The sequence below is a fragment of the Rhyacophila brunnea genome, unplaced genomic scaffold, assembly GCF_057557595.1.
Source record: "Rhyacophila brunnea isolate RB1 unplaced genomic scaffold, BYU_Rbru_1.0 scaffold_19, whole genome shotgun sequence".
Classification (NCBI taxonomy): domain Eukaryota; kingdom Metazoa; phylum Arthropoda; class Insecta; order Trichoptera; family Rhyacophilidae; genus Rhyacophila; species Rhyacophila brunnea.
In genome coordinates, this window is record NW_028232848.1 from 33,953,690 (window position 1) to 33,964,504 (window position 10,815).

The 10,815-nt window shown below is 31.5% G+C and overlaps 1 protein-coding gene across 1 annotated transcript in view; it reads left to right on the forward strand.

Moving 5' to 3' along the window:
- The window catches only part of futsch (microtubule-associated protein futsch), a 311,319-nt gene that overhangs the window by 270,821 nt on the left and 29,683 nt on the right, over positions 1–10,815 (forward strand). The window contains exons 6-7 of the mRNA XM_085945956.1: positions 3,343–3,524; positions 8,506–8,677. Of these exons, the coding sequence (XP_085802082.1) occupies positions 3,343–3,524; positions 8,506–8,677 (354 nt within the window). The remainder of the gene's footprint in view (positions 1–3,342; positions 3,525–8,505; positions 8,678–10,815) is intronic.

A 10,815-nucleotide genomic window follows, 5' to 3' on the forward strand; every position in this document is an offset into this window, starting at 1 on the left:
GCCTCGACCAGTGTCTGTCTTCATATCTTATTATAAAGTATAAAAGGTAATATAATATATGATATACTTATATGTAAGTATTTTTTTTGACACTACAACAGGCCAAGAGGTGCAATGACCTTAGTGTAGTGAAATACTCACAAAAAATGTATGGTGACCTCACTACGAATCAGTGGTGAAGACTACATACTAGGCGATTATTTAAAGCCTACCTTCTTAAGAAAAATAATTTTTAATATGTATAATATAAGTATAATATGTAGGAAAGTATGAATGTATTATAAATAAAATAATATATATTACAGCATGTCTGTCAAAAGTTTAAAAACTATGCCACAATGCGACATCTGTCTTGACAAACTTGTCTAATTATTTGCCGGGAATAGTGATGTTTTTTTTCTGTATGGACTTTGTGTCACATGACCTCAGGATGTCTGGAGCAGTGTATACAAAACGATGGCTCCAATACGTAAGCCTAAGTCTTTGCCTATAATAATTTATTAATGAAAATAATTAATAATTAGACAATTTAGAAAAATGAATTCTATGGCTTTTAATCAAATAAATATAGATTGTTTTTAAAAATTAAAAATAATGTTATCTAATTATTTTTGATATCTATAAAATGTAAGGAAAATACATAATTTAAACTCATCACTCAATTTTATGTCATCAGTAAATTATTGAAATTTCATCGAATTAGTGTGTCGTTATCATCAGTAGTAATATCGTATTATCTTCTTATTTCCCGTAAGTATACATGACAAAATGTGTTATTTTTCTCTGATCTCAACAGCCTAGTTCGTTCCAAAGGTCACCCTTCGCCAGTGCTACGAATTAAACCCGTAGCCCATAGATGAGAAGTCAGTGCCTTACACATTGAACTATGAGGGCTTCATGCTAGAAGCTGGTGAACCTTCAATCAATCATAATCAGCTGATTCCACTCTTTTCGGTCATGTGTGTTACATTGTTACGTGCTTCCGCAGAATTTAACTGTATTTTCGACCGAGCGACCTCTGCGTCTACCTTTCAGACATCTTAGATTGTCCCATCTTCTAGCATTATGTCAATTTAACATTTATTGTACCGCATTCCTTCTTTGTTTCCATATCTAATCATTTAATTTTCTGTCTTTTCACGTTATGCCCAGCATGCACGTTTCCATACTACGCTGTGCTATTAATTTAGACAATGATCAGGACAATGTAGCATACTGTTTTACCTACAAGTGTATCACCGACATCTATTGTCATTGTTTTGTATTAACGAATTTTGATTGACGATAACCAGCTCTCATTCCGTGATAATAATTGTACATAAAACAAACGTAAATGTTTTATCAGTGACAGTGCATTTTCAAATAACCAACTGCCGATGAGATTAAATAAACACTATTAATTTAAATTCAATCTAATTAACCTGGATAAAGTCCACAGGTTCGTTAGATAATTGAATAATGCAATGTTGCCATATGCACCCACTCACCTGATTTGTATTTGCGTTTGATTTAAACAAATCAAAATGAAATATTTACGTTGGTATAATGTTCAGCTATTTAGAGATTATTTTTTTAATATTAAGTAAATTTATAAAATTCATTATTTATAGTAAATAACTAGCACCCCTCTATATATACCTGTTAAACGTTAATATCCGCTTTTGTCTAATTAAAAATCAGACCAATTCCTAGTGTTCTGGTCCTTTGCAAAAATAACATACTTACCCACATAGTTAAAGGCGTATATTTTTTAAGTAATTTGAAAAGTGTCAGAATCTTTAATCATTGGTAAGTATTTATTTCGAAAAGTCAGAATAATGTCGCCCGTTGCAATGTAGAGGGTAAAATAATGTTTGCGCAAGTAATAACAATAAAAAATCTGTTGTATAACTAAAAAATCATTATTTAAATTACGTATGTCAGTAGAAAAACATATATCCATTATTATTATGATAGTTTGACAAGTAAACAACTTTTACTAACTAAATTTTTAAAAGCGGCCAACTAAACTATTTCTGCCCAAATTTTAATCTATTCTAACACGTAAATATGTATACTTGCTATTGAGCATTATAATTTAATTCCCTGTGCTTATTTAAATACTTTCTCATATTTATTTGAATACTATATACTTAATATCATTTTTTTACTTGCAGCTGTTGATTTTAAATTATTCCCAACTTTGAATAAACTACTTTTAATAAGATACTTCCTGTTTGTGCGTATTTATACTTACCAAATAATTAGAAGCCTTACACAAATAATATTACGTATGATACCATTTTTTAAGATTAACTTATGATGGTGACCGTACATTAAGTAAGTTAAAACCGCATTCGTTTCAAAATTTTGTATAATATTACGTCAGAATAATTTATACTATGTAGTGTTAACGTTCGATTCTGTCGAAGTCCGTGGAAAGACGTATTAATTAAAATAAAATACAATATGTAAAAAATATTTTATATATTAAGCGTTGGACTATAGCGCCGTGGGTCCCAGGATCGAATCCTGGGTCTGGCAAGTATACATATTGTTTTTCAATTTGTGTATGAGTCATGGTATGGACCTAATAGGTTGAGCAAATGGCTGACATCCATTTCTCGTAAAAAACAAAATCTGATACAAATCTCTACTCTGTGGAGGCCCATATGATCCTATTAGGATTAGACATGGTCGATATATATATATATATATTTATTTAATAATAAACATCACGACCAGTTTCATCCGTTTGAGTGTGATTATAGTCAACTGTTAAAACATTATTAAAGGTTAATTTGTTGTGCTATTTTTTACAATTTAATGTTATATCGAGCTTAAAAAACACCCTTCCCTATAACTCTATGTATGTACGATATTTATGTTGATTGATATATATATATATATATATTAAATAAATGGTGAATGATGACCAAAAATAATATACTTAGGTACATAAAAGTAACAATTTTCTTTTTTTTAATCAACGGAACCGTTATTACCTCAACATTTTTAATGAACTCCGGTTCCAAAATAACGAAAGGTCTCCCAGAGTTTCAGATTTTGATTCTGATTCCATTAATCTGACCTTGCATACAAAATTGCAGTAGTAAATTTGACACCATGTCAGAATAGGTCAACGAGATCAGAATAATTGCTGCTAAATAATAGCATGATTATTACAACTCCAAGTTTCGGTGATTTTTAACACGCACAGTGAAATACAACAAAAAGACTGTCACATCAAGTGCTAATTGTCACAGTAGATATTTATGTTTCTTGTATCATTGACAGACCGCCTTCATGCGAATATATGAACGTAAGTACATAAATGACATGGCATTTACAATATGATTTCAGTTGACGGCGGTTTCGCCCGAAAGGCGTGCTTCTGGGACTTCGTCCGTCACTTGGACCGCGTAGACGCCGTCCTACTCACCAGACTCAACAACTGCTCCGGCCGAGGACTTGGCTCCGTCATCAGCCGGAAGAAGGGCGCTCCGGTCTATCCTCAGCTGGGACACTTCTTTTGTAATCTGCAGGTATGTAATTATTGTCAATTTATATTCAATTTTAGCCTTAGTCTACGCATTGATCGAGTGAAGATGAGGGGGATGAAATTAGACAATGTACTAGAAAGATTCGTTGTTAAAAAACACATCATTTCTTGCAATGGAGGAGGGCCATGTAAGGGATGAAGATTGTCAAGTTATCTCATAGATCGAAACTGGTTAGACACTGCTGATTTAAATTGAAGTTAATTAACTTTACAGTCATTGTAGACGAGTTGGTAGACATGGATCGCGGGTTCGATCCCGTGTCTGGGTTCTTTTTCAATGTGTGTTTGATCGAGTGCAAGGAATCAATGATTTGAGTTACCCCATCTTCACCCGCCATGTATATGCAGTCACGATTTGTACACGGCCACCTTCCATGACGCCAAGTACCACACTTCCTTGTCCCGAAACAAAGCTGCACGAAACTGATGTAGCAACCATCCATATTGGTGCTTAAAAAAAGAGTTTAGAAAATAAACAAATAATCTTTCACTTATATTTTAGTGACATGAAGTGTCCTCTGTACCCATGGATTAGGCGAGTGGCTAACAACAATTAAACGTAAAAAACGTCTGCTACCCAGTATATCTTTTACTCTTTCCATGTGTTCCGCTTATGAACGAAAATTGTAATTTGCTTTTGTTAATTTAATAGAAACGATAGTTATACATAAACCTGCGTTGGCCTTAGGTACATATTATTTATATGGATATGTATTATCTCTTTTACTATTATATTATGTATTATTATTTACATTTAAATTCGTAATTTACTTTTATTGGAATCTTGCCAATGGTAAAATACCCCGCTAATATATAGTATAGATTGATCCGGAGATAAATTTCTTACGTTTTATTCTGATAGGCTCACTTTCAATTGGCAAGGAACTGTAAAAAAGCTCGCAAATCTACATCGGAAAGAAACATTGCGTCAGCTGAATGCAGAACTATTCTAACTTACATTTGAAATTTTTGAGGAGAGAGTTTTTCGAAACAACTTACTGAAATTATTTATTATTTTTATGGATAAATGGATGCATCATATTTTAGTAGGATTACTGATGAAAAATATGGTGCATACACTTGTCCAAATAAATAATAAATAACTGAAGTAGGCTGTTTCAAAACAAAACTTCTGCAAAACATTTCAAATGTGAGTTAAAATAGTTCTGCATTCAGCTGACGATTGTTAATTGGTAAGAAAAGTAAAAAAAAAACACGGCGCAAATCTAAGCTTGTATGAGCCATTGTCCCTTGGAAAAAAATACACTTAAATTAAAATTGCGGTATTGGAAAAAATCGATAAATTGCATTTACATACGCAATACATGGCCTGCCTACCCCCACACGACGTCGCTGATATCAGGAAATACTTTAGGATATGGAAACTCATAAATTTTGAATAAAACACAATATATAATGAGCTTTCCAATTGATCTATCTATTTATTATGAGACGGTTTTCAAATAATGGTGAGCAAAAAAGAAAATCTCCATCCTTTGATTTAAGTAAGTAGTAAAGTACGTAGCAACAAAATATTAAAAACTAATATTTTTAACTATTTAATATAATAATTAATATGTTACTGTCGATTTGATAAACAAATGCTGTAAACACTGAGTAACGTATGTATTTCTTTTTTCAAAAAATGAAACCCTCCACTAGACACGGGGGTATTGAATGTCAAAATGCCTACCGTAATATTATCCACTCCCCATTGACCGATATATGCAATGACCATTTAACGTTTAACGCAACTGCACATCAGTGACACGAAACCTATTATAATAATTATTATTGAAATAAAATTGCAAGACTTTTAATACAAAAAATCATATTTAAATCGAACCATTTTGAATATCACTAAAACGTACATACCTAAGTGATATTTTTTTTATTTTGAATTAATTTTTCAAATCTGATAAGTCACATAACGTCTGTATTTCAAATTTGAAACACATAAGTCAACTCCTGTTTGGAATACAAGATAAATACATTTATTTCTGAAAACTGTGATATATGTATCTCTACGTATATATAAAATAATCTTATATTATAATTGAGAGTTCTGCATACTTAATATAACAATTTTTCGACCTAATATCTTAAAAATCACAACTATTTCATCTTCAATAATAAATAGCTAAGCATTTGTCAATTGTTGAGAACTTCTGCTTTAATTATTACAAGACGCCATAATATTGTGTACTTACTTATGATCGATTATAAGTAGGTACTTACTGTATTTCCTACAATGTTATATTTGGTATACATTAAGTAGGGTTTTCAACTCCGAAATTCCGAACCCCGGTATTATGTTTGATTTGTTAACCCCGAAGTCCCAGAACTGAAAATTTTACTTTAGGTGTCATTCTTATGATTTTTTCAAGTAATGAAGCATGATTTCAATAACAGGGCTAGATTCCCAATAATATATCATACAAGTATAAGAAAAATATGCTTTAACAAAGATGGTTAAGATACCTTTCTGACAGATGAAGCCTTCTGTGAAAATCGCTGAAGCAAGTTTCGGTTTGTCATAATTTATACACAACTGATAATAATTAATGCTTTTCTGACTTCAGATTCTATACGCAAATTAGTAAGCCTGGGGATCGTTTTTTCGTTTCACTTTAATACACCCAGGCTCCATAATTATATTGTTATGTATTGCTTTTTGACACCAACTTGATCGTCAAATATTAACATAAAATGACATTCATTTGTTCTAAGATAGTTATTTTAATAAATTTAGTTTTTGTTTAAATATAGAATAAATTATTCTTTTTTGTCATAATAATAGGGACGATAGCATTGGCGTATCACAAATGAAGAAATTGGAATATCTTTGCGAGCTAAGCCAAAATAGTTTGTAAACTTTGTAGGAAAGATTTTTATGTCATTATGATTCGCTGGCTTTTCCAATCATATAAATTAATAACATGCCATAATAGAGGAGTATTAACCCACCCAGAGTACGTCCTTAAAATCTGTTTTTATCGTCTAGCTGTCGACACTTCCGCCTTATAAAATGTAGAAGCCAGCTGGCGCGGTGTATAAAGGTGTCCTTACATATTGTACGACACGATCTTCTTGGCTACGTGTTAAAACTGTGAACTAACAAGCTCCTCCCATTTTTAACCGCAATTCGATTATAGCGACGAGTTGTCCACGTGTTAAAACTGCGAACTAACATGCCCCTCCCAATTTTAACCACACTAGCGACTTCCGGTTATTGCCTAGATCTTCTTGTCGGACAGTACATAAAAATGCCAAAAGCGTTAATGGGGGCGCAAGCTTTAAGCTCAGCAAATAGTTACCCTGAGTGATTCATATTTCAAAAAAATTAATCCCGAGTCTTCGGGATATTAACATTCTATTTCAAATTGCAACCCCTAGTTTCAATAACGTTGTACATGTGTAATTCGATACAAAAGAGTATCAATAATATGATATCAATTGATCGTTACGTGTTTATTATATTATAGGCATTGTAAAATTATATCGTTATTAGTTATTAGAATGTATTGATTTAGTAAGCAAAGACTTATTAGTTATTACGTACGTACATCGTGTTGCTGAGTATTTAAAAGTGAATTGAACTATTATTCGATTTTCTCTATGCCAACATAAAAGCGATACCTTAAGTGATTTCAAATAAAGTTAAATAATATTTTAATATTTTTGTAACTGTGGTGTAATATTTAACGTATGAATGAATTGACCGTGATTTTTTGTTACGTAGGTAGGTAAATCATATTAATTTAGTTAACACAAACGAAATGAGCAAAGAATACACGGTCATCTATGACGATGGCATATTTACGATGTGTACATATATCATTTTTTAAGATTTAAAATAGTTTTAAAAATCATTTTAACTGATCGAAATTTTAATTTGTGTTATTCAATACTTTAAAAATATTAAACTAGTACCTACGAATTTTCAGCACCGTAAGTGAGTAGGTACAATATAACACACAGTTTCAAATCTCAAAGAAATCATAATTTATTGTTTTTTTTATTTCTATAGCGATTCCAGTATATACATAACTATAGAAACAGTAATATTCTCTACGTTGGCAGCGGTGTTTGTAAAATAACGGTATAATTAGTTACATATCATTTTTTTTCACGAAGACTGTTCCAAATTATGAACTTATTTTCATTTTGGCTCTGTGTAAAACTACATTATATTATAATATATCGACTGTAGAAAGGAAAAGGGATGTAACCCTCAGATTTTCCAAAATTTGGTTTTATTGGATAATAACGTTGTACACAACTGAATACACATTGTACCCAAAGCATGTAAGATGAAAATGCTGATTTATTATTTAAATTTAACTGACAATATTGTTTTTAAACAAAGAAGGAATTGAAGTGGGAAAATGACTTAACCAGCATTTTGTTGGTATTACTTTAATTAACTCTATAATTAATATCAGATTTGGGATATAAAAACTAAATTATTAATTATCATGCACAGCTGTGTGTATTTTGTATTTTAACTTTAACCGAAAACCATAAAATAAAGGTTTTTGTGCCTAATGTAAAATTTGGTTTGTGTGGATTACGTTATTTTTCCTTTCTACAGTCGAATTATCTTAATTCAAACTGTCGATGGCTTTGTCTCATATTTCCTGTAGCCAAAGATATTGAAAATTTTGACACAACTCCTAATTCATCATGTTATTAAAATTTGGGCGAGAAAAAACTACCCAACTTTTTTATAAGTGATCAATAGATTCCTCATTGTGGTATTCGAAATTCGAAGTTGAATAATATGCTACATCACTAATGTAATAGGATACAAAATGCGTTCATTATTGTTTTAATTTTACAATGTCTGTTGATTTTACTTATAGATCTGTATTCTTAGATTCAACAGTGATATAATATGTTAGCCTGTAAACCTCTTCAACAGTCTCCTGATTTTTTGTGAAGTATTTATTCCTTTGTTTCAGGATCGCAGAAATCTATTAACCCCTGATGGTGAGACCAGCAGAGATCCTCTCTTGGTTAGCTTACTCCAAGAGGGTTATGACATGATGGCTAACTTAAAAGGAATCAATTTGAAACCTCAGGCTTGCTACCGGGGATCCGAACCTATCAATCTCTATCATAAAGTTGGACATGGTAAAAACACTAACTTATTATTTGACAATTATTAATAACTAGTGACTTGGTTCACACGAAATACAGAATTAGGGATTGCAATACCGGTATTCAATTATTTATCGATACCGAAATACCGGTTTTAAAAATCCAATATACCGGTATTTTCGGTATTAAGAAAGCATGCACATGTTTTTCAAAATTGAAATTAATGTTATTTTGACATTACTTACTACTATATTGTATATTAAATTTAATTTATAAGTTTTATGCTGTATGCAACATTTCATTGAAAATGTCCCTCTGAGGCGGACGAAACCGGTCCTAATTTATTGATTAAAAGTGGAATAAGGGTACTGTTCGGTTATCAGGAATACAGCGTTGTTAGTTTGGGTTAGTTTAGGTTAGGTTAGGTTTGGTTAGGTTAACCTAACAAATAATCCAGTTTATCGGCTATTTTCAAAATGTGTTATCCGTTGTATTCCTGATAACAGAACAGTACCGAAATAAATAGTACAAAAAAATGCGTTTTATTAAATCAAACAACAATACAATGCAGTTCCAACATGAATGGCAGTTAACAAAATAAAAGAAACTAAGTTTTATGCTGTCAAAATGCAAATATATTGACTGAAACTAACAAAGGTTAAATAATATTAAAACAAAAACTCTCAGACAGTCTAATAAGTGTCGACTAACAGACTAATAATTAACGACTAACATACTAATAATTGTCGCGATGAATTAAGATATCTCAAAAAAGATAACATTCGTCGCTAGTCTTTCCAATTATTTTATAACTATTGATCCAACGTTGATAGTATATTCAACAAACGTTGAATTTCAAAGAGATTTTTCTGTACCTGGACTTATTGTATTTGTAAAATTTTTTTTTTTTTTTTGACCATGTCCGATCTTAATAGGATCATATGGGCCTCCACAGAGTAGAGGTTTGTGTTAACAGATTTTGTTTTTTACGAGAAATGGATGTCAGCCACTTGCTCAACCTCTTAGGTCCATACCCTGACTCACACACAAACTGAAAACAATATGTGTACTTGCCAGACCCAGGATTCGAACCTGAGACCCACAGCGTGATAGTCCAACGCTTATGCCGCGCGGCCACCGTGGGTGTCTGTAAAAATTAGCAGTTGTAAAATATTATGATCTATGCATATTTACAAAGGTACTTTAGGTTGCTATAAAATATTTATATAGTCATATTTATTGATAGATAGTTATTTTTTTATATAATATGTTTTGACGAATACCGGTATTCAATAAGAAATACCGATATACCAGTATTGATATAATTCGGTATTGCAATCCCTATACAGAATGAATAAATAGACAGATTCGATATGATTTTTTTTTTAAAATCAATAAAACAAACAATGATTGTTGGGCCTATGAAACCGGCTTGCGAAAACCCTGGAAAATTCTTTGTAGCGTAAGGCGGTGATGATTCTGATGAATATTTTGTCGTATTCCTTGGGAACTGAGGACTGCGATTTGTAGTCGAGTTTTTCCCGTGGTAAAAGAAATGTCGCATAGGACTGATATTCTGAGCATATACTTATCCTATCTTATATGATTGCAGTCACTGGATATGAAAGGCAATTATAGTAGTTGTCGGATAATCGAGCGGCGGATTACTGAGAGTGTACTGTATACCTACATTAAAGGGTTGCCATCGTGAATAATAGAAACTCGATAGTCAAACTTCCTGCATACACAATAATTTTTTGTTAATAATAGATTATTTTTCACGTAATTTGATATAAAGTTGCCTTGCTATTTTATTATTAGGTAAGTATTTTGCGTCAGTTATAAAATTACGTTAGAATGTCGCTGTTACCGTAGTGATTTGCAATATACGATTTTTTTAATCTCCACTAATGTGGTATCTATTAATTTGGGTAGTGTGATCAATTTTGAATGGTATTTTTTATTAGGGCAAACGCTCTCATGTCTAGAATGTTAATGAGTAATTCTAATGTTTCATTTTCATTTTGATATTATAGGATATGTCTTGTAGAGAATGATTTCTTTAACAGGGTTGATAGATATAATATAGCTGGAAACATCAATAAAGTAAAAATCTGACTTCTTTGTATTTTTTAATGGGTTACTTTAATAATTTGTTTTTATTGTTTCAG